The sequence below is a fragment of the Doryrhamphus excisus genome, linkage group LG17, assembly GCF_037039965.1.
Source record: "Doryrhamphus excisus strain RoL-2023G ecotype Guam linkage group LG17, RoL_Dexc_Guam_v1.1, whole genome shotgun sequence".
In the NCBI taxonomy this organism is placed as follows: Eukaryota; Metazoa; Chordata; class Actinopteri; order Syngnathiformes; family Syngnathidae; genus Doryrhamphus; species Doryrhamphus excisus.
In genome coordinates, this window is record NC_136373.1 from 14,904,711 (window position 1) to 14,929,500 (window position 24,790).

Consider the following 24,790-nt stretch of genomic DNA (forward strand, 5'->3'; position numbering starts at 1 on the left):
CATCCTGACCCCTTGAAAAAAAAAAAAATCACACTTAGTGATATGAATTATTTAAAAATAATTATTTACATCAAATTATTTTGTTGATCGACCTCACCTTTTGTGTATCAAACCTGTTTGTTGCGGTTTAGTCTAAAGAATAAATTATTTGTGTACTTTTGGGTCTTATTTATGTGCTGGTTTTGTGCCTTCATTAGTTACTGAGGGTCTGCAGTCGCATTAGGTAAGTAAAGCATTTGTGAGAACTTCTCATTGAGAAGAGCTGCGTTCATGTTGAGGCTCCACCTTGCGACGTGAAACACTGTAACAAGGTTAGAATACACTTTTTGAATTACTTTTGTGTGACTTATTGCACAGTGTTTTTTTTTTTATCAGGTTCTGCTTGTCTTATGATAAACACGAACTTTCATCTCCCGCTATTGAAATTTCCACACCTTCCTCTCTTGAGTCATTTCAACCTAACTGCAAATATGTACATTTGTTGGGATTCCTTGTGGTTTTCTTCAATGACAATGTACATACAAAAAAAAAAAGAACTGGAGTCTAAGTTGCAATGGATTATTTCATTAGGGAGATTGGTGTATATTTTATGAGTAATAAAGAAATTGGTAATTTAATAATGATAATGGCTCATTATGGGGTGTTTTATTGTACTTTAATCACATTTTAAGAAAGTTTGGAAAATGAATACAAAAGACCAGGTGGAATAAAATATACAATTTATTTACTGAAGACTTTTAGTTAGACTTATTATAAAGACTTACTTAATTTCAAAAATATTTTCAAAAAGACAAACACTAAACTCCACTTGGCTGGTTGGCAAACAAGACAAAACTACTCACAAGTAACAGTAAAACCAGACAAAATACTAAGAACAAAAATGTAATTGAATCAATAATTATTTAATTAATAATCATTTAATTGAACGATAAACACTTCAAAATTAGTGCAGCTGTGCGCCATGGCTGTTAGTGATGCGTTCAAAAGACTGCCGACTGTGGGACTTACGCACTTCCAATTGACAATAAAATAAACCATTCCATTACAATACATACAAGTCCGTTTACATTCACACTTCAAACATCAGCAAAGACACGCACCTATTACATATTTGTCACGAGAAACAAATATGTATTTTGCTGTGTAGCATTGTCATTTTAGGCTAATTTGAACAGAGGCTATAATGCTAAGACAAAAATACCACTGGTTAGCATTTCAGCCTAACGGCAAGGAGACTAAGTTCGAATCTTTGCAAGAGCATATATCTGTGGTGTTTGCGTGTTATATTTCTCATGATTGAGTGGGTTATCTCTGGGTACATTCCAAAACCATGTTAGTTTAACTGATATACCCTAAATTGTCCATAGGTGTCAATAGTTGTCCATACAGTGCGTGCACGCGCCCTGTGATTGGCTTAGCAATCAGTCCAATCACCCACGGTCACCTCTTTAAAGAGAAAAGCATATTAAAAATATATGAGGTTGATTTCTATAAAACATTTAAATTAACTACATGCTATAAAATAACTTTGTTGAAGACAAACATGTGAAAAAAAACAAGTGAAAAAAAATCGTAAATCACACCCCTCACTTCCGCTTCAAGTGACGTAAGGACGTAATGACGTCATCTCGGCGTCACGCTGCCTTTGCCAGACCAAACAACTTTTCCAGACTGTGAGTCTGAACTCCACATCACGACTCATACAGCTGCGGAACACCGAGAGGCGAAGATTTATCAAGATTGTCGGGGGAAAAAAAACAACCGAAGCGCGACGACCATAGACTTTTAAGGACTTAACACTATTTCGAGTACATATACGTTTCCTTTTTGGCACTTTAAATTGTTTTTTTTCTCTCCACTTGACCGCCGTCTCGCTGAAAATTGAGATGAGGACTTTGTGGTTGTTGTTCCTGGTCGGGCTGGCCGTCAGTGAAAAAGTAAGTTTGCTTTAACTTGACCTTTATAGCTTCCTTTTTTACTTTAATATGTAATTTCTAACTTGGGCCTGTACTTGTTGTCCTGTTTTTTGTCGAAAAAACGAGTTCTCTGTACTCTTGTACTTTTTTCCCCCTAATTGGTCCACCTGGACTTTATTTAACTTTATTTAAACTAACAATAACTTTATTTAAAACCCTCACAAACACGAAATCCCTACTTGTTTACAAAATATGTTGTTTGTTTGGCGAATATTCAGCCAAGGCCTTTTCAGTGCATGTGTAAGTGCCTGGATTGGTGTCAAGTTCACACAGGACCAGTCTGTTCTTTACTTTCACGAAAAAAAAACTGACTTATTCTCACCCACGCACTTTGGATTAAGCTTTATCTTAAAGCAAGTTTAGTCCACATGCTGCCTGAGGCCATTTTTCTCCCTCAACAACTAAAAAGCAATCTGTTTTCTCCTCTGTGCATCTGTTGTAAAGCTGGAAAACACCTGGAAATGGTCTAAGGTTGACCTATGGTCTATTTCCGACATAGGACAAAAGATCTAATAGGTAGAATTCAGTACAAATATTTGGAAACTATGCCACTTTTATTAAAAAAAAACATAATTATGAATCATGGGCTGTGTATTGTTTAAAGCAAGCCAGTTGAAACCTGAGACTGTTATTGAAAAGGAGGTTTATAAAGTTTCCCCACCTACAGTGCATACTGTATAAGGCCTTCATAGCTTGAAATGAGTATCGGAAATAAATCCGAAGACGGAGGAACAGTCTTTCAGATGCTGAGATTTGAATGATGAATGTTGAGAGAGGGCTTTCTGCTCATGACAAGATCTGAGCTGGTTTTTTTTTTGTGTCATCTTCTGGATGGATGACTCACGGTGAGTCCCTGCGGGCTAGCCCGGGCAAGCTTGGAGCTAGCTGCGTAGGATACATTTGAAAATTTGTGAGCGATAGTCGGGCACCTGCTTTCATTGATGTATCCCACTTGGTAAACCGAGGGACACACTGGACTCCTCATCATACATCCACATTAAATAAACTTTAAATTATCGGAATACGGGTCAAGGTTTTATTTGGATTGCATTAAAATTTTGTGTTTTTGTACCAACACTTGAGATCTCTGAAGTTATTACATTTTTTATCATAAATTGAGTGCAATTCAAAGGACAGGAAATAGTTTGTTTTATCACCTCCTGTAGCAGATAGGTTGCCACACATGGTGGTCGTCTATAATCATGCATTTCTAGTTATTCTTAACTTTATGGCCAAATATACTCTTGTAAAGGTATTAGCGGAAGTGTAAAGTAGCAGGATTTTTGTTTTGTTTTTTTGCTCCCAAAACCAAATTAGACACACTGATATTGGTAGATTCTCACATCAGTACGCCTGTCACGATAATCACAGGCCACATGTAGTCATGGAAATATTAATAGAGTTTAGGATCTAGCCAATTTCCACGGCTTTCTTTATAAATGTTTTAATCATAACCAAAATCACATGAGTTCCTACATCAATAGCTGTGGTATTGTACTGTCAAAAAAGGACCAACCATTTGATTAAAAATGTGGGAAACTCTACTGAATTAACTATTTGGTGCGTGTTGATCTCACTGCTTTGTTGTGTCTTTGGCAACAATCGTGTAAAACTGTAATTGTAAAAGTATGTGTTTTGTGTTAATGTTTTTGAGACTTGTGGCGTAACTGAGTTAGCAGAACTACAGTCAACCACTGATGACATCATAGATGGTCGACTGAGCTGACCACGATTCCTGGTTCAATGTACTTCTAAGCTAATAGACTGCTAGCAAGGACGTTTTACGATACAAATACATTAAGAATACAGTTTGTATATATATATAAGTAATAAATCCATGAATACTATGCGGCACTGTGAATGCCCAACTGTACACAAAAGCGTTTGGTGCTGCTGCTATAATGCTAGCGATGACAGCCTTGTGTACTTACGTGGGTTACACAACCATGCTCCCATTCTGTCATTAATACTGACCTGCAGCCCATGGGAGGAATATTTTCAGGGTTCCAGACTAACTTATTTTTTTTCTTCGGGGCACAGTGGCCTCTAAATTACAAATTTTTGGAGCACAAGCAGAAAATTTAAGGTCACACAAAACCGACTTGCAAAGTAAATATTCACATTTCCTCTCATTTTCACTGTTTTACTGATAAATATTCAAACAATAAAGCACAACTGTCCTTGTTGATGGCATCGTATACATTTCTTCTTCTTCTTCTATATACTTCTTCTTTAGGAGTTAACTAGCTAATTTCCACGTTACTGTCACACAACTAGGGTTTAGAAGACAAACCATAATCATTATAACCGCGGCAAAACAGCAAGGTTGTGAAGTAACACTTTATAAAGTTAGCATGTACCTTTTTTTAAACGTGACAGCCAAAGTAATTTCCCTGTGGGATGAAAACGAGCTCAGAACGAACCAAATTACTTGTTTGTTCTAAACACAATATGTCACTGTGGTAAAAATAAAAAAAAAAGTCATATACAGAGTCGGTGGACAAGAGAAGAGATGGATAATTATAGGTAGCTAGCTAGCTGTCGTCAGGCAAAATGTGTAAACAAAGATGGTAGAATAGTCCAACTTCAATGCAAGCGTGAGCGATCACACACACTGGCATCGACTGTACATTTAATATACGTTATAAGAGTCCAGAACAGATAGACGCATAAGTAGATGGAAGAAGTCTCATATTTTAGTCTGGAGCCCTGATTTTTACCATAACACTATAAGGCCAAGTGGTTTTATTTATTGCAAAAGCAAAATCTTGCATTTCCCCAGGCCACGCTTTTAGGCTGCTTCATATGTTCAGTGTTTTACTGCTGCGACCAAGCTATTTCCAGCATACTCTTCTCCTCACGACCAAGCACCAGGCAACCAGATGAGTATATACTGTATGCTGTGTGTGTGTGACACGGTGTATGTTTTCCAGATGTCTGCTTTTCTTCTAAACCCACATGCATTATTATAGCAACTTTCTGGCACGGGGGCAAGATGGTGAAACTTTTTTTGTTGCATTTTATTCTGTTACATTGTCGCTGCAATAAATCTTTGTGCGCAGAGTGTTGCAATAAGTCCTTTTTAACATTGTGTAGTTCATTTCTTTGGTCAGGTATCAATTTATGCTTTCTGTATGAGAGGAGCATTGCGGAAGATGGGAGACTGTTCAGTAGTTAAAACCACCTGAGGTCACAGTAAGACTAGCCTCTATCGCCTTAAAAGGGAATCCTGTTGATTGAAGCGTTCCCCCTACATAAGGAGCGTCTGTCTAGGAAGTAGACACTGGTGTGAGATGAAGACCAGTGGAAATATCAAAGAGTAACTGGTAATGTTCCTACTGTTCCTAAAATGCTTTTCCTGGATGGTTAAAGGTCCTGCATATACACCTTTATGGGTATTGTGTTGGTTTGTTAGCTAGCAGGATTAACTCATCAATTATTCATTCATTCATTTCTACCGCTTTTTCCTCACAAGGGTGCTGGAGTCTATCCCAGCTGTCTGGACTGGTCGCCAGCCAATCACAGAGCACATATAGACAAACAACCATTCACACTCACATTCATACCTATGGACAATTTGGAGAATTGTGAATGTGGGAGAAAACCCACGCATGCACAGGGGGAACATGCAAACTCCACACAGAGATGTCCGAGGGTGGAATTGAACCCTGGTTCTCCTAGCTGTGAGGTCTGCGCGCTAATCACTAGACCGCCGTGCCGCCCTCATCAATTGTTATTTTTAAATGTTGTTTTCATTGGGTTGGAGAACCCCTCTTAGAATGTTCTGAACTCCCTTTTCTATGCCAGCGTCATATTATATGCTACCTGGAGAAGTTGTGCCATTGTGGAGGTTTTCTTCAGACAGAAAACAGCGCCAAGTAATGTACCCAATTTCCTCAAGAACAGAAATCCAGTCCACATGGTCAACAGTGAATGAATTATTATGCCCATCCCTAGACCACACATGCCTCAAGAACCAGGAAGTAGCCAAACAGACACAAATATGGAACACCACACTGTTTTGGTCACATTTTTTTAGAGGAATATATTTTTTTCTCTTTACCATTTGGTCACAAGGGATTTTTTCAGGGCTCACTTTCAAATGCGATAACCTCATTATCTGAAACTTTGGAATCTTTTGGCATCTGAGGTTTGCGGGTTTCTGAAAGCCTCTTCTACCATTTCCACAACAGCAACTCATGACAATGTGACTTATTTCACAACATGAAGATACACATCTGCTTTGTGCATACCCACTTCATTGCCACTCTCTTAATCAAACCAATCCGCTTATTGCGCGACATTTATTACCGTGTCTTCTTGTGTGTTTTCAGCACCTGTTTTACAAGAAGCTTCTTCTGCTTCCTTTCTCCATGTTAGCACCTGTGTTAGTGGAAGCATAGCGTGCATACCAGACGTGCATACTTCACATCTCAATGGGCCACATTCATCCCTGTGTGTGTGTGTTTTGTCCGTGTGTTTCTTACGGAATGTCAGCACCGTATTACGCTGCATTCTATAAAAGTAATGCTTCCATAATATTTATATCATAATATCCTCAACAATTATTACTGTAAATGAAAACTGCATGCGTGTCGTGATGTTTGAAACTGGGTACTTCCTCTGATCAACAATGATAAGTGTTTTGTGTTTCAACTATTCAATGGTTCCCTGTGAGTGTGGATGACATTTTTCGTCTTCCTCTTTGTAGGTGATAGTCATGGGAATGAGTAATAATACCGTGTTTCCTCTTTCAGATGCTGGTCTCTTCCCAGTCATTTATGGGAGATGACATTTATATCGAGGGTCAAACATCAGGTGAACTCCCAATAGATGATGAAGATGGGGATGGCTCAGGCTCAGGATCCGGAGACTACGGTAAGGGTGATGTTGATCTCATGCCAATAGATTATTAGGTGTGGCCTTTTTTCATATATCACAAAGTACATTTATATTGTTATTAATTGGACTTGCTAACACAGCATGATAAATACTTGTGTGTTCCGTCAATTGCGCACCAGATGTTTGTCTCGGGGTGATATGTATTAGGTGGGGTTTCTTAGAAGCCAGCAGATGCAAAGTACATTTCACCTTTTATTTGAAATGAGTCATCTTTATGCCCCTCGGGGGAGAGCATTTTGTGCAATCAAGAGGACACATTTGTGGGTTTGTAAAATCTGGGTGTACTAAAAGTCAAGTTGCGGATCTAAGCAACTATGCTGTAAACATCCAGAGTGCACATTCTAACACTTTGCGATGCCAAAATAAGGTTCTCTCTCACTGTTATGAAATAGCACATTGCTGTGAAAAAGTCTTGTTTTAATTATCTTCTTCACAGCAGTCCTCTTGACATGTAGTAAAACAATAAATAGCAGCAGAGACGGTTAAATAAATTACACGGATTTCCACACAATTTCCAAACAAGTGACCGTGCAGGTGCTTTAGTGAGGATCTGGATATACTGTCACTATATAGCATCAATGGAACACATCCACCACCCAGAATCACAGTAGCATCACCCTTGTTTTCATCACCCTCCATTAAACAGGAAGTAGCCTGCTTGCTAACAAACACATATAGCTGTTAATACCTCTATATAATCTTCTATATTCAGTAGAACCTTAAAATTTGATGACAGTCTGTTACATGATGCTCACTGATCTTCCTTTTTCCATAGGAAACAATTGAAATAATCTGTTCCAGAGTCAAACCATCACCATCATGAAACTTTTAACTACACATTTGATGTGTTAACCAACTTCCAACATGCCCGGGGGTTGGGGGGCTGTGGAATTTGACCAAATAAGATTTTCGGGGAAAAATGATCACTTTACATCATAAAGGGATAAAGTTTCAGAAACCCAGACAAAGGTGGGTACTGGACCTGTCTCTCTCGTTAAGTGCAACTTTATACTAAAACCATTTACTATTGCTGGGACTCAAAAATGCTTAGGAAAATGGGAATTGCCCCTCTATAGATATGTCATTTTTTTCTACCGCCTCATCCAAATACTACAACTGTATGTGGCCAATTATTGAATAAACACCATAAATATACCACCAAGATTACAATGGCCACTTTGTTGTAGGAAAGTATGATGGAAAAGTAACATGTAAAAGAGAAAGCGGGGTCGGGGGGGGTCTTCATTCATCAACCATAAGACTACAAGGGTGGCTATCGCATTGTTTATAGCAAATGAGTGGTATGGAAAAACAGTGCAGTGCTGACTTGGTGTAAGAAACCAGATACACATGTTAAGAAGCATCTGTCACATGAATTATGTTTGACATGGAAGATAAACGTTCACTATTCCGCTTGCGTTTGATAGGCTTGTTTTCAGCTACTTTATGCAACACACCATGTACACTCACACAGTTGGATACATCATTTCAATAGCATGTGCCGTTATTCGCATTACAAAGACACTGAGTTTGTGTGCGTCCATATTGAATGTTTGCCCACCCAAGCATTATACCGAAAGTGATGTTGATTTGAAGTTAAAGAGGTACTGCACTTTTTGGACGACTTTTGCTCATCATTCACAATAACAAACACATTTCTTTCCTTTTTCTGTGCGTTATAACACGAGAAAATGAGTTAATTTCAGGTAGCTTACAATGCTGTCATTGGGATGCACCTATTTAGACAATGAAGCCTTCTAAAAAAAATGCTTGTTTGCTGCAAGTTGGGATACTGCAACTATTACATGTTATCACTGTATGTGTTAATACATGTTCACAGCATGTACTGTATATCAAACCAAGCAACGTTGTTAGAGGTTTTTTTTCAAGGGCTTCATAGTCGAAATAGGTGTATCCCAATGACAGCATTGTAAGCTAGCTGAAATTAACTAGTTTTCTTGTGTTTTAATTCACAGAAAAGGGAAATAAACATGTGTTCATGTTTCATATAAGGATCGTTAATAATGGGCAAAATTTCCAAAAAGTGCAGTTCCCCTTTAAGACTGAATCAACACCGCCTCTGCTACTGAAGCCAAGTAGTGCGCTTCAGTTTGCTTTAAGACATGACTAATCAACAATAAACTTGACATAATTGTGAGAGATTGTAATGATCATGTAATTGATTTTATACCCATTCCTGCACACGACACCTCGCTACATGTTGTTAACACATGCACACACACACACACACACACACACACACACACACACACACAACTTCATACATCACCTCAATTCTCATGTGTCCTCTAAAAGGAACCACACACATACACACAATGCACAATTCTATGGTTGTCATCATATTTTCCATCCTAACTTGCGTTCATCTGTTCTGCTGTATAAGATGAAGTCTCTTGTGAAAGGTGCAGTTTTCTGTCATATTTTCCCTAAAAGTTGTACGACATCTGGGACGATCACCGCGTACATTAGCCATTAAAGCATTACTGTAGCAACAAATCCTATGGTGTAGACTAAATGTATAACACTGGAAAGTGACTCATATAAATATGTTTTTGCAGACAAAGAGGAGGAGACGATAAACATCACAGAGTTTGTCAACGTGGTCAAGAGCAACGACATGCTCCCAACTCAGTCCGCGGCAGACCCAACAACCAAGGCGATGGACACTGAGACAACAGCGTTCACCGAGGACCCAAAAATCAAGGAGGTAAAAAAAATACTTCCCATACTAACACTGCTGCTGAAAGCCTTTTATAACAATTTCTAATGGCTGCTTGTCCCCTTTTTAGGTTCCAGTTAAGGACCCAGTAGCTGACTCGTTCACACTTCCTCCCAGTCTGAGCACCACCTCTGAGGCCGTTAGCACCAAAGAAGCAGACGAGGACAACAGCCTGGATAGGTGGGACGACTCCAAAACCAAAGTCAAAGACACCGAAGATAAAGTCACAAATACAATTCTGACAAACGAGGTTGACGATGGTCACGGCAGCAGGCTATTTTACCCTCCTGATGACGTGACATCTGAGAGCATGTGGGAGAGGACGGAGGTGCTGGCAGGTGAGCGCATTTTTTAATAACGCAGGCTACTTTTAGTGGAAAAAAAAAAATTGGAAATATAACATTTTACATGTGTCTTCCAGCGGTGATAGCTTGCGTGGTGGTCGGATTGCTCTGTGCCGTCTTTCTGCTGGTCCTCCTCGCCTACCGCATGAAGAAGAAGGATGAAGGCAGTTACGATCTCGGCGACACCAAACTGTCCACAACAGCTTATCAGAAAGCGCCTACCAAGGAGTTTTACGCCTGAACTGACCAGTAGAGACTCAAAATGGATACCATCACCTGCCAGTTTGGACTGTGAACGGCTCATCCTTTTTTTTTTTCTCTTCTCCGCATCTTCAACAGCATCAGCATCCTCTCTCTTCTCTCTTTACACATCTTCATCTTTATAGTCAATGCACAATTCTCAGGATGGGTGAAATCTATTAATCATGTCGTTGTAATCGTAAAAAAGGATTTTGGGCATCAATCAGAAAGAGAGGCTCCCAGGATCACAGCCATCACACTGTGCCTTACTTAATAAACCCACACTGCCTCCCTACAATGGACTTGCCGCTGCAGCTGATTGGTCTCAGCTCAGTCGAAAACGGTAATGAGGAAGTTGGCCGAAACCAAAGAGTAGGACAGCTTTGAATGCTGTTATGAAATGGTACCACATATGCAAAGTATTCCAAAGGTTAATCAATGTTTCCCTTTTTATTTTTATTCAAGGTCAGATTTCATGTGTTGTTACATTTCATTTAGCGCTTTTTTTTTTTTTTTGCTTTGACTGTAAGAACTTTTTTATTCGCTGTTGTGACAAGTGAATATCTTATTCCATATTATGTCCAGTATTGGTACGTGAGATGTGGTTGTCCTGCAGGTACTCCCCTTCCCCCCTTTATGAATTTATGAATTTTACATTGTAACAGATCAATATAATGTTCTTATGTTGCCTTTGGAAATTGTAGCTTGTTTGCGATTATTATTATTATTTTTTCTAATTTCTTTTGAGAGTTTGAGTTCCAAAAGCCATTTAAAGAAAACAATTCCAGTCCATACATTGTATTCCCACCATCTTTGCACACGCATCTAGTGAAATTGTCAATATTTACAAGACTATCTTATGTGATGACTGAGTGCAGCAAGCGAGGCCATCCCACATTCCTTTGTGACTGCCAACTGTATGCAGCTATAATAACAGGTTTGGCTGCTGTTCCGCAGTCCCCAGAGTCCTGGCCTTTCTGCACAATAAGGTGTTTCAGTCAAACACAGGCGACGGAAAACGACAGCTTGGTCTTCAGCTGTAGCATTCCCATTTTTAATGCAGTTATTTGTAGTTACTCTGTTGTATATCTCAGCATTTAATCTGGTGCTAAGCGTATGTCATAGCATTTTCATGCCTTGTTTGCTTTGTGGACGCAGGGAAGGTTATTTCGGAGCAGCTCTTTTTTTTTTTGTTTGTTTTCAAAAGTGGACTCATAGTTGGACCGCTCGAAAAAAAAAAAAAGTGATTTGTTTTTCAAGATCATGAGATTATTGCGCTTGGCCGCTAAAATATTGTTTCTTTAATTCCCCTACGCAAGTAGAACGCAATCATCTGTTTTACGGTTGTTTAATTTCACACACCATGTATTTTTAGACACTTTTGTTTCATTTAAAACCTCGATTTCTTTTTTTTTTATTGCAAATTTAATAGCTTCCACCTTTTGTTAGTGAGATGGCATGTTTACAAATTTTCCGTTACCATGCATTTCCAGATAATGTGTGGAAATCTGGTAAACTACCTACATTTCATGGCTGGAATAAACAGAATGTTATGAACATTAACCCGCTGTGATTTACTGCTTATAAATCCATGTTTTATTACTTTTAATTAAATTGAAGCTCTAGCTCTTTAGTGGCTTGAACCACATTTTAAAATAAAAATATAAAAAATAGAAATGCAAACACATGCACAATGTAAAGCAGTGGTTAGCTGCTGCAAACATTCTTTTGGGATTATTTAGTAATTATAATATGTATTAATTTATGCTACTTTAGTTTGTAATCTATGTCAAGTGTACAGTACTTATGTTTTAAGCATATTTGTTCCTACTGATCAAATATTTTAAATGTATTTTTTTTTGTTTTCCTGGAAAGCTCTGGTTCATTTATTTGTTAGTAAACCAGCAGTATGCAATTGTCTTTTATATGGATACATTTAATAAAAGCTATGAAAGTGGAGTATCATTCTCTGAAGCCTATTTTTCATACATTATGTTAGACTCCCATTGCAGACAGCACCTAAAATGTCCTAGTCTTCTGCAAGCTTAAACTATTATACTGTGTGTTTGCAGTTTGCACAGAACTTTCAGAATAATGTGCAAGGAACCAAATGGCCTGAGGTTTTCCCAAACTCGATGATCCATTCAGGAATACACAGATGGTAGTGACAGGCACAAGAGGCGTTTGGATTTCTCATCGTAAGGTGTTAAAAGTTGCTGTATAGTGTTACAGTAGATATGTTTCTGCCACAGAAAAAAAAAGTTATCCCAATGGTAAGTCATTATGAGATAAGAAAGTCAAAATTAACACATGAAAAGCCACAATTATGAGATACAAACTGCGCATGTGCAACAGGTGCCGCCTTTTTCACTTACAAAAAATGGCGACACAATTGTAAACAAGGTGGTTATCCTCCGAACAAGAATGCGACCCCGGACAACTCATTACACTTGCAGCAAACGTCGAACGTTTACAAAAGACACATAGTATACCTTGTAGCGGGGCAATGGTCCTTGGGGGCCCAAAGCAAAAAAATAATGGGCCCCCAGTGGCCGATAAACCTTGTGGTTCTCGCTGATTGACAGATAGGGCCGTGCGGGGTCCTCCAAGGGGGGTTTGTTACGTCATTGTTTCATAATTGCATTGTAAATGCTCATTGTTGTCGTTTTCTGTGCAGTACATGTATTCGCACTTGGGGCACCCGGTCTCGCGAGAGGACCCCCTAAAAGCCGGGACCCTAGGCCCCGCCTCTGAGTATAACCAGTCACACACATGTGGCACATGCGCAGTTTGTATCTTAGAATTTTGACTGTTTAAATTGATTTAAAAATGGATGGATTCATCTGGCTAAGTTTTTTCAGTGGTGGAAACGGTCTGCCATACATACAAGAGGATTGGAGCATTTGTAATTCCTCATCTAAACATGTAGAGTTTTTTCAATATAATATTTAATTTTCTTTTGTATTTTCTGAATTATTTCCTTTTGTTACGTCTTTTATTGCCGAGGGCTTGTAGACAAGTGCTTTTATTGTGAAATAGTCTTGAGCGGAAGTTAGCAATCTGAGACGGGCTGTATCATTAGCACAGTTCTGTCAATGTGTCAACATTTTACTGTCTGACTGTTAAATCCTTTTGTCCGCATTTCACTCCACCGTCAAGTCACCATATAAAGTCCCGAACAGCAGCGATAAAGGTTCTACTCCTGACCTGAAAGGGTTCGTGTTATTTCAATCGCTTTTCAGTCACTTTCAATCACGTCGTCAAATGTATCAATCTCTGCTGCTTGTTTGAAGTCCTCCATTGATCTAATTCATCGTAAACAACTAATATAATTTACCTAAATGGTGTTTTTGGGGACTCGGTTGCTATCTTCCTCTTTCTTTTAAGTGAAAGTGAAACTCTTACTGCATCACAATTCCATGTGAAGGCTTTTTTAAAAATTGAAATTCAAAATTAGACAGCTAGCATTGCTATACTAATACTAACAAAACTGTATCCTCAGATGGCACAGGGTGGCAAACTGGTCATCCTCCTCTCCATCCTTGTGGGTGTCTTCATGCTGACCTCTGTGGATGGGCGACCCCAACCCTCAACTGTGATCATATCTGATGTAAACAGTACTGCTTGGAAAAGTACCACAAACTCTCTTTTTAAGCGTTGACTCTAAAGTCTATGACTAAGCAATCTTAAAGCGCTCACACTAGGCTGCAATGTCATCCCAGATGTGGCAGCAGAGGTTTCAAGCTATGCCGATGTGGCTAAACGGATCATCGACCTTGCTGTGTTTGGAGCGGCCCGGAACCGCTCATATCGACGTCTCGCCGACTTCACCGACACTATCGGAAACCGAGTCAGCGGCTCTGTCAACTTGGAGATGGCTATTAAATATATGTACAAAGCCATGATGCAGGATGGTTTGGACGTACATCTGGGTGAGTCATTCTGTGTTAATGTTCATCTTGGATGCATGAATGCCACATGACCTCAGATATCTTTACAGCCTTGTTAAAAGTTCCGCTCTGAGATGTCCGACCTCGGTTGTCTGAGATGGAGAAAGATCGCTTTTCAACTCTAACATTTTATTTTTGTGTCTCACCAGAACCGGTAAAAATCCCACACTGGGTGAGAGGAATGGAGAGTGCACAGATGATTTTGCCGAGAGTGAAGAATCTGGCCATACTGGGACTGGGTAGCAGTGTAGGGACACCACCTGAAGGTCAGCCATATTGGATATGTTCATATTTTTAAAGTCAGTTTAAATACAGTGGGACCTCAAAGTTGTAATGGCACAATACAGAATTCCATCCAATTTTGAATGCATCTCTAATGAGTCACACGAGACCTCAAATGATACTTTCTGGCTGGGTGGCTTGCTTTTTCTTTGGCTTTTTATGCTTTTTATGCAAGGTATTTGACACAATCAGTAATATACACTAGTGTGTGGATATGATTGGCTCTACATTGAATGATGGTTAACGTTAGTAGCCAAACTTAGCCAAATTGCTATCATTAGCTGACAACCAGTATAATGTACGGATGCGTGTGTTAGGTCAGCATACCCAAAGCAGGAAGAGGTGGGATGTAAACCTAGCAGTATGTTAAAATTTTCGTACGTTCAAAAAGCTAACGTTTTTTTTAGAATAAACCCAAATGCTCACCTCGCTCATGGTGCAACCAAAAATGTAAGGATCGAAATCGACGCTTATACAGGACTATTAGTAGTGTAAGTGTTTACTGTCATTACCGCATAGTCTTTGTGGTACAGTTACATTTTGTGCTAATGTTGGTTTTTGTTGCACTGTGAGTGAGGAGGCATTTGGTTAGATGACCTTGTGTCATTCATTCATTCATTTTCTACTGCTTATCCTCATGAAGGTCACGGGGGGTGCTGGAGCCTATCCCAGCTGTCTTTGGGCGAGAGGCGGGGTACACCCTGGACTGGTGTGGTGGTCAGCCAATCACAGGGCACATATAGACAAACAACCATTCACACTCACATTCATACCTATGGACAATTTGGAGTCGCTAATTAACCTAGCATGTTTTTGCAATGTGGGAGTAAACCGGAGTACCCGGAGAAAACCCACGCATGCAAACTCCACACAGAGATGGCCGAGGGTGGAATCGAACTTTGGTCTCTTAGCTGAATTATTTGTTATTAATGCATTTCAGGGGTGGTCTGAGAGTGCGACCCTGTATTGTGTCTGATCTTAGAGGTTCCACCGTATCACCAATGTAGCATAAAGTTTCTTTTATGGTGAAACACTGTGTATTTTAAATGTTTTTTACATATTCGCTGTCTGAAGGTATTGAAGCGGAGGTGTTGATTGTTCAGTCTTTTGAGGAACTGAAGCGCAGAGCCAGTGAGGTCTCGGGAAAGATCGTTGTCTTCAATCAGCCGTTTGTCAGCTACGGGGAGACAGTGGCTTACCGTTCTTATGGCGCCTCAGAAGCATCGAAATTTGGAGCCGTGGCGACGCTCATCCGATCCATCACTCCTTTCTCAATTAATAGGTACAGTACATATTTAAAGTCTTAGCGGACTTTGTAATCAAGTGAATGTTTACATAATATTCCTTGGCTTTTCCCTTGTAGTCCTCACACCGGTTGGCAGGACTACAAATATGGCGTGAAGCGCATCCCTGCCGCGTGCATTACCATTGAGGATGCTGAGCTAATGTGGCGTATAGCGCAGAGGGGACAGCGGATCACCGTCAGACTCACTATGGCGGCCAGGACCTTTCCAGATGCCGATTCCTTCAACACGGTGGCAGAGATAAAAGGATGGCAGCACCCTGAGCAGGTACCTTCTTCCAGTCTGCCGCCATTTTTATTTACAGTAATATGTTCTCAATTCCAAATGAACTTGAATGGGACTTTAACATGAATTTATTTATAAGGGAAATGCATGTCACAAACTTAATTCCCACTCAAAACTGTTTACTGTTTGTGCTGGATTTAACCCTCCTCTTGTGTTAGGGTCGGCACCGACCCGTTTTACATTTTAATGCATAAAAAGAATCAATTTGTTTATTGTATCAAGGCTTTTTGACTATTTCAACAAAATAAAACCAAAAAAATAATTTTTACTACATTTTAAAATGCACCACTGTATTGTTAGGGTTGGTTTCGACCCGGTTATAATAATATGACTATAAAGCAATATTTTGAGCCACAACCGAAATCATAAGTGTACAATTAGCCAACACAATGACAACCAGCTCCTCTTCTCCTCGTGTAAGCTTCAGGGGATTCTCATTTTGACCGCTTTTCCAGTATACCAGCAGAAAAACAAGGTCCAGACATGTGAGGGGAATTCACTCATTTGATTGGCTGATTTCACATTTACAATTTGGATCATGGAAAGAATGGCAACAAGTACAGTGAACCAACATCTGGACCTGTTCTGCTTTTTGATTTCAGTTTATACTCAAGTTCTGTTGCTGAAAACAATAACTTTTTCTACCTTTTCTTGACATTAATATATATGGGTCAAAATTCACCCGAACACCATAGATGTTTCTTTAGTGATTAATACTAAAATGAGAAAATATATAAAACTAATTGATTTAAGACATATGTTCTATATCCCTCAGTAATAGCCAGGTAACAAAAGAACCTTCAATTAATAATAATAATAATAATACGTTTTATTTGTATAGCGCTTTTCAAAATACTCAAAAACACTTTACAGAAGAATGAAGTTGAATAAAGCAAGTAAACAGAATAGAAGACACACCAAAATACAACATTCATTGGTTAATACACAGTTAAAACATGAGTAAAAGCGGGGCTGATTCTTTTGAGGTTCATTTTACCATTTTTGGAAATTGAAATGGAGGTGTATAGTGACAAAAAAAGGCCTACATGCCGACACCAAAAGTATTAACACCAACGTTTTCATGGATGAGGAAGCCTAAGAAGGTAACCAAGACATGAGAAGCAAATTTGATGGTAACTTATTATTTTTTGTGTATTTTATAGCTGATTTAATACACGGGTCAAAACCGACCCGTTAACATAAGAGATGATACCTAGCTAACACAAGAGGAAGGTTAATAAAAATACTATATATATTATTAGAGGTACTAAAGGTTCAAGTCGATTTCAGACAAGGATCTAACCCACATGTTTACTTATTCTACATATTATCACACGAAAAACAGATTATTTTGTACTCCAGCACAGTCCTCCTCTTCCTGTTTTGATGTTTAGGCTACTAAACAAAGTGGTCTGTTCACCTTGAAACTAAACACGGTATAAAAATGTAGCTTTGCTTTATCAGAATCTTATCGTACAGTATGTCACATACCACAACCTGAGCCGACATGCATTGTTAACTGACTTGTGCGGGGTCTTTGAGACGGCACATACCTGCACACCGGGAAAAACGGGTAGAACTTGATAAGCCGATAAGTCCCTGCTGCACAAATCTCTAAAAAGTACTATCGAGAAGGAAGTATAGTACATAAACACACTGGCCACAACATTATGTACCTTTTGATCATTTAGTGGTTTTCAGCGGTGCACTGCATGATACAGAGAGCTTTTTTCTAGTATTTTGGTTACCACATGTAGCTACATTAGAATGAGCTAACATTATTACACTGCTGGAAATGATAACCACAATAACAAGCATAATATTAAATAGATACGTGTTACTCAACTCAACAGTATTAAGTATTGCATGTTGAGTCATGCGTTGCTATTAAATAGAATACAGCAAAGGTTGGAGATGATTCATTGGAACTCGATGATTGTGAAAGGTTAGCGTACCAGCCTCTAATCATTTACAGTATCACGCCAGTAAAATTGAGGCCTGATCATTTTACAGTTAGAAAAAAACATATGTACAACTTGAGGAGGATACAGTCCAAAGGGGCAGACACAAAGAGCCCATTGTTGTCTAATTACTGCAGGCCAATTCCTCTTTGTATATATGAATTGACACTTTTATTAATATAGAATAAGGAAATGAAACCCATGACTTGATGGACATGGCAAAAGTAGTTGGACTGTGTACACAGGGATGGGTATTTAGGGCTTAGTGACTCAAAGTGTGAGGCTGAGTCAGTCAGTCAGTCATCACAGACAAATAAGTTGTCCGTTGTCTATGTTCCCATTCAGCTGGACGCTTTTACACTGAATTGAATTATAATTCCGATCTTTGCCTTGGTAAGCCACCAGTAGTTTTCTGTATATAATGGGATCTCACAAGATTAAAACATGACTGTATTTCTCATTTGGAGAAAATCTGTCTCTTAAAAACAAGGCAGCCACAAGCCAATAATACTATAAACCAGGGTTCACCAACCTTTTTGAGGCCGATTGCTACTTTGTGAGCACGGATAGTATGAAGGGCTAAATAACAAAATGACAAAACTTGCACGGATCACTTTTTAGTAATCAGAACAAAAGGAATAGTAGTAGTAACACTATGTGAAGCGACTGCTCACATATCAATGTTAATTATTTTCCACAACAATGGTAACAAAAACATATTTTTTAACAAGAAACATTTATTTATGTGCTCACATATTTGAAAGTCAGAGGGAACACCTTTCTGTGATTTTTTTTTCACCTGCCTAGTGAAAAAAGTCCTCTTGTTTGTCCATAGCTGCCTTTAACAAACGGGGCTTTTCCGTCCTTAATGCGCTGCCGGGTGGGTAGCTCGCATTGAAGCTTTTGTGTCTCTCCACATTGTGCCGCTTTGGTATTGCAACAGTCGTCCCGCAAATAAGACACATACATTTTTCTTCAAAATACGTAAAGAAAAATTCTTTCTCCAATCACTGTGGAAAATGTAAGTCCTTTTTCGCTTTTCTGCCATGTTTTTGGGAGCTAAACTGCACGAGTAGGCTAACTCCTCATCACCGCTGCACTATATCAGAAAAGCGGTGAGCGGACTCGTGCGCACACATGAACTTTGAAATTTTTTTGTTTAAATTTTTGATGCTATAAGACGATTTAAAAAAAAACATTAATGTAAGCAATTCTGATTCAAAATTTAAAGCACAAAATAACAATGATAATTTGTGACCAGTGCTGTTTTTGGAAGATGCCTCATGGGCGCCTTAAGTGGTCCACATGGGCGCCCGTGGGCACAGCGTTGGTGACCCCTGCTGTAAACTATGGTATCACAACTATGAATGATGACGTATGTAATATGGAAGTGGCAATGCGCAAGGCAGGATTGGAACCGAACATTAAGTAAGACATTAAGCACACTATAAACCTTGCAATCCAACCTACCTTGGTGGTGTTTTTTTTTACCCATCAGAGTTGAACAGCTGGCGGCATTATAAAATCCAAGCAAAAGCTGTAGTATTTCTACATTTGATCAAAGTTACTTAAGATTTGTCAGATTAAAAACACGATCGTTGCACCAGACTTTTATCAAAACATGTGATAGCATCTTTCACTACTTCCATCACGGGAGATGTATTTTTTGGTTTTTATTTTGCATTAACTAATACAATCTGCCATATATTTTACATCTCTTTGCATAACTACACATCAACATAAATGATTTTAACTTTTATCATTTTTAGTTTTTGTTTCAATTTGTAAGAAAAAGTCTATTTGTTCAGTCCTATATTTTGTCATTTTTTAAAAGTAATGTTAAAATATCGTCTCGTTTTGTTAGATATTGTAATATAGTGTAGTATCCTGTCTAGTGAGTGTATCGTGACACCCCTAGTTTATAACTATGCAGCCTATTGTCCTATAAATACACTTGGGTTGGTTGGACTTGACTCATGTAACTACAGCCACCGTTGTTAAGTAGTCATCTGTCATCATAGCATTACTTAAAACATTGCCTGCACATAGGGCGTACCTATGGGGACTTTTAGGGGGGTTTTGATTATGAAACAAGATCTTTGCCTCTGTTGATGATGTTTTCCTTTCAAAGTGATGCAATCTGTCAATGTCATTGTCCCCGCTTTGTTTGCCGACACGAATCCAGCAACAAAATTCCCGGAATTAGTATTTGTCCCCAAAGCCGATGTGCCAACATCTCTTTTCAACGATTCCATCTCTTGGACATATTTCTGCCAGGTGGTCCTTCTGAGTGGTCATCTGGACAGTTGGGATGTGGGCCAGGGTGCCATGGACGATGGGGGTGGAGCCATGGTATCCTGGGAGGCCCTGTCACTCATCAGAGATCTAGGTAAGCCAAGATAAACAATCACAAGCACATGTAAACAAAGCTCGGTCAATTATTCACCGGTAACAGTACTTTAACACAACACAAATATCTCTCCTCACATCTGTTTGTGATAAAATAAGGATACACTATTTTAGAAGTGTTTGAAAGTGTATGAAATATATCATTTTTTTTGCAGCATTATGTTGAATAAGAAAGTCTCTAAACTTTTAATTCTATTTATACATGAGTAGTTTTTCAAAGATATACTAATTAATTAATCATGCTATTGAATATGGCCTATTAGTGAAAATAAAATATGAATATTTAAGCAATTTTTGCCTAAATTAATCATTTTTCATTTTCTATCTCCTGGGTCGCGGGGTTGCTGGAGCTTATCCCAACTGTCTTCAGTCCAGGGGGTACACCCTGGACTGGTGGCCAGCCAATCACAGACAATATACAATCACAGACATATAGACAAACAACCATTCACACTCACATTCATACCTATGGACAATTTGGAGTCGCATGCACGGGGAGAACATGCAAACTCCACACAGAGATGGCCGAGGGTGGAATTGAACTCGGGTCTCCTAGCTGTGAGGCCTGCGCGCTAACCCATTTGGTCGCCGTGCAGCCTAAATGAAGCATTTTGAAGCATAAAAACGCTTAAATGAAAGAAAACATACTAGGAATTAAGAAGAGGCATTGAAATTGTGAATGTATTATTCTACACTGGCCACTAGGTGGCAGGAATTGACAAGCACTAGACTTGATTGCTGGAACAACAGGCTTTTTTTTTGCAAACAGTTACATTCTGTCAGGGATGATGAAAAATACAACAATGAATAATACCATAAAATAACTGGTAATATCTGTCAATTGAATTTATTCTAGATGTATTTTCTGTATGATTTCAATTGTTTGAAACATTTTTTTAAAGTAAAAATCGCCTTCACTTTTTGTTTACTTTTCACTCAGCTCCCTTAGGGAACACATTTCCTGCACTACACACAAGCATGCATTGTAAATGGCTTGTTTTCTCTTATTATGAGTATGTGGGTGTTATTTCATGTCTAGAGGGCAATAATAATATGAAAAGCTGTATTTAGAAGCTCGTAAACAGATTTCTTTACGCTATAACTGTGAAAATATTACTACTTTGGGTCTGGAACCAATTATTACGTTATTATGTTGGCTCACTAGTTAATTTCAGCTATTGTCATTATTTTTGTTTGTTGTGCTTTTACCATAACAGCACATTTTGGCAAGCGGGAGCCCACTTTAACTGTTATCTGTAACGTACAGCCTTTTAAATACGGTCAATACAACAGTTTATAGGGATACTTTTTTATTGTGAAGCGGTTCCGTTTATGTTTCCAGGTTTGCGCCCAAGGAGAACCATGCGCACGGTGCTATGGACAGGCGAGGAGGCGGGTGGAGTCGGAGCGCAGCAGTACTTCAATCTCCACAAGGTACAAGAACTAAGTGTTAAATTGAGAGTGCGAGAAAGCAGAATTACACGAATCTTCGTCTTGCTTGTGGCTTTGTGGTCAAGCCAAAACAGTCGCTCAAGCAAGATATGTTGCTGTCGTCTGCTTATGGCACGTTCTGCTTTTCCATACTCACAAATCAGCAAAACACTTAAAATTCACCACAGAGCTCCTTTGATGAAGGATTTTACATTTTTAAAGCTCTAAGAGTCAGTCAGCAAAGTAAAAATGTAATCGTCAGCACATTTGTAGGTGAAAGGATACCTTGACCTTAATGATATTGCCTCAAGCAGTCAAAAATCTATTCTAACGAACCACATTGAGTTATACACATTATGTCACTATGTCCTATGTGATAATGTAGTACCGTATTTTCTGGACTATAAGTCGCACAATGCAAAAAATGCATAATTAGGTAGAAAAAAACATACATAAAGCACTGGAGTATAAGTTGCATTTTTTGCGCGGAATTTATTTTACAAACTACTTAACCAAAACAGACATTACGTCATCTTGGAAGGCAAGTTCTAACAATAAAAGAATAGAGAACAGGCTGAATAAGATATGCTAACACAATGGTTATTCAGCTACACAAAAAATAAACATGAACAGAAAAGGTGTCCAGTGTTTATGTAACATAAAAGTCGCAGGAACAGCCAACCTATGAAAAAAGTGCGACTTATAGTCCGGAAAATACGGTATTTTTTAACTATTAATACACATAATTGCATATGCAATACATTCAGTGGTAATAAGTAAAACTAACAAAAGTTTTGTGATATGTGATTGGTCGCTTCTGACCCACCCACAATGGGCCCCCCCTTTGAGCATCAGATTCAACAATCAAGTGTAATCACCACGTCTCACTTTACTGTTTCTTTTCTCAACTCCACTTTTTCCCGTTCAGGCGAACGTGTCCAACTTTGACATGGTCATGGAGTCGGACATGGGGACATTCAAACCAGTGGCGCTGCAGTTTACTGGCAGTGTTGAAGCACAAAAGGTGAAAATACGCGCAAGACCCGCAAAAAAAAAAAGCACCAACATGGTTTTGTATTAAGTCCTTTGCTTTGACATATTTACCACATGGTGGTGCTGTTGCTATAGTTTGACCCTGTTACTGACATTAACTTGGAATTGGTCACACAGCTCAATGCGCTTTCCAAAGCAGCCACTGTCACTTTAAGGTGTTTGGCCAGATCACCACAAAATTATGGGACAAATGAGCATTTCCAATTCAATCCTAATTTTGCCAGTTTTGCCTAATTTTGCTCATTTTGAGCAGCCAGTCTATTGTATGTACCAACAGGTGATGGAGGAGGTGGTCAAACTGTTGGCTCCTCTCAACACGACCAAGCTGGAGATGCATGGTGAGGGGACGGACATCTCACCTTGGATGCAGGCCGGAGTACCGGGTCAGTTTTTTCATCTCTGCAGCATGACGTTGCTTGCCGCAAAGGAAAATAGGAAGTATTTTATGCTAGTTTTGTGGTAAGATTGTATAACTTCCTACATATGAAAATGCTGTGCATTGAGAATCACTTCCTCTCTGAAGGTTGCGAAAGATGTCAGTTAAAAAATATGATGTAATATCCAAAAATTATTACTATTATTATTAGCTTGTCTGATTGTGTAATATCATCACAGACTGTTTTTTTTTTTTTTTTTTGTACCTCAATCAGGTGCCAGCCTCCATGTGGCAGACAGTCGCTACTTTTGGTTCCACCACACAGAAGCTGACACCATGACCGTTCAGGACCCTCAGGACATGGACCTCTGCGCTGCACTTTGGGCCGTGGTGGCCTTTGTGGTAGCCGACCTGGAGGACATGCTGCCCAGGTAGACAGGTAGCACACTGGAGGTGGGTGCCCATGACATTGTAGCTAAGCAGTTTATGTACTGTATGTATGGGCGGAAGGCTATCATTGCACAAAATACCACCGAATAAGGGAGGATTTTTCTTGAAAAAAAATGTCATGGTATTTTTTTTATTTTTACTGGCTTTAAGTCATACTGCTTTAACATAAAGCAGGAGGGACAAATGGAACATGTTTGTTTAAAATTTCCCATTTTACATTGTTTAAAAGTATTATTTTGCATACCACGTTTACATGTGCTTTTAAAAGTTTTAAAATGAATATTTTTATTGTTTTATTTCAAGCAATAAACTGTCATTACTTGGCGTTATTCTTACTAAGTTGGCTGTTTTTAGAAGATGCAAGTGATGTAGCTCAATATTTACGAAGCTATTTGAGCTACTGAATTTTCTGGACTATAAGTCGCTCAGAAAACGCACAAAGCCCAAAATGCATAATTAGGTAGAAAAAAACATACATAAGTCGCAATGGAGTATAAGTCGCATTTTTTGTGGGTAATTTATTTTACTACTACTTGACCAAAACAGACATTACGTCATCCTGGAAGGCAAGATGACGGGGGCATTTGTATTCTGTCGTTCTCAGTTTTCTATGTAAGCTAACTCTACTATTTCAATATTGAATTGTTAAGAAGTAGGAAATATCAGTGTGAAAGTCCAGAGTGCCCTCTTGTGGCTGTCTGTGAAATTATATATATTTTCATTTATAAGTCGCAGGAACAGCCAACCTATGAAAAAAAGTGCGACTTATAGTCCGGAAAATACGGTAATCATCCACATTTTGGCTTAACTGGTGGGCCCGGGACCCAAAATCCTCATTAGAACCACAGTGGTATGCAGGAGCCTATCCCAGTTGACTTTGTACAGGAGGCGGGGCACTGCACATCCAGGACTGATGGCCAGCCAATCACAGGGCACATATAGACAAACAACCATTCACACTCACATTCATACCTATGGACAATTTGGAGTCGCTAATTAACCTAGCATGTTTTTGGAATGTGGGAGGAAACCGGAGTACCCGGAGAAAACCCACACATTTTTTTTTTAAGAAAAACTGAGCATCTTC

The 24,790-nt window shown here is 39.0% G+C and overlaps 2 protein-coding genes across 3 annotated transcripts; both read left to right on the forward strand.

The window, feature by feature from the left end:
• Positions 1-1,660: 1,660 nt before the first annotated feature.
• On the forward strand, positions 1,661-11,765 carry LOC131137418 (uncharacterized). The gene is made up of 5 exons (XM_058085359.2): positions 1,661-1,937; positions 6,734-6,854; positions 9,458-9,606; positions 9,689-9,956; positions 10,040-11,765. The coding sequence occupies exons 1-5, from the start codon at positions 1,887-1,889 to the stop codon at positions 10,201-10,203; spliced, it is 753 nt and encodes a 250-aa protein (XP_057941342.2). The 5' UTR covers positions 1,661-1,886; the 3' UTR covers positions 10,204-11,765.
• A 1,483-nt stretch (positions 11,766-13,248) lies between these two features.
• Positions 13,249-24,028, forward strand: LOC131137401 (carboxypeptidase Q-like). Of its 2 annotated transcripts, XM_058085321.2 has the most exons (11): positions 13,249-13,417; positions 13,705-13,834; positions 13,925-14,134; positions 14,302-14,418; positions 15,509-15,716; positions 15,798-16,005; positions 20,262-20,373; positions 21,736-21,827; positions 22,753-22,848; positions 23,155-23,260; positions 23,528-24,028. In XM_058085321.2, the coding sequence occupies exons 2-11, from the start codon at positions 13,705-13,707 to the stop codon at positions 23,686-23,688; spliced, it is 1,440 nt and encodes a 479-aa protein (XP_057941304.2). In that variant the 5' UTR covers positions 13,249-13,417; the 3' UTR covers positions 23,689-24,028. The 2 variants fall into 2 exon arrangements, with proteins under 2 accessions (XP_057941304.2, XP_057941305.2); XM_058085322.2 differs by lacking the exon at positions 13,249-13,417 and having other exon boundaries at positions 13,705-13,812.
• The last annotated feature ends 762 nt before the right edge of the window (positions 24,029-24,790 follow it).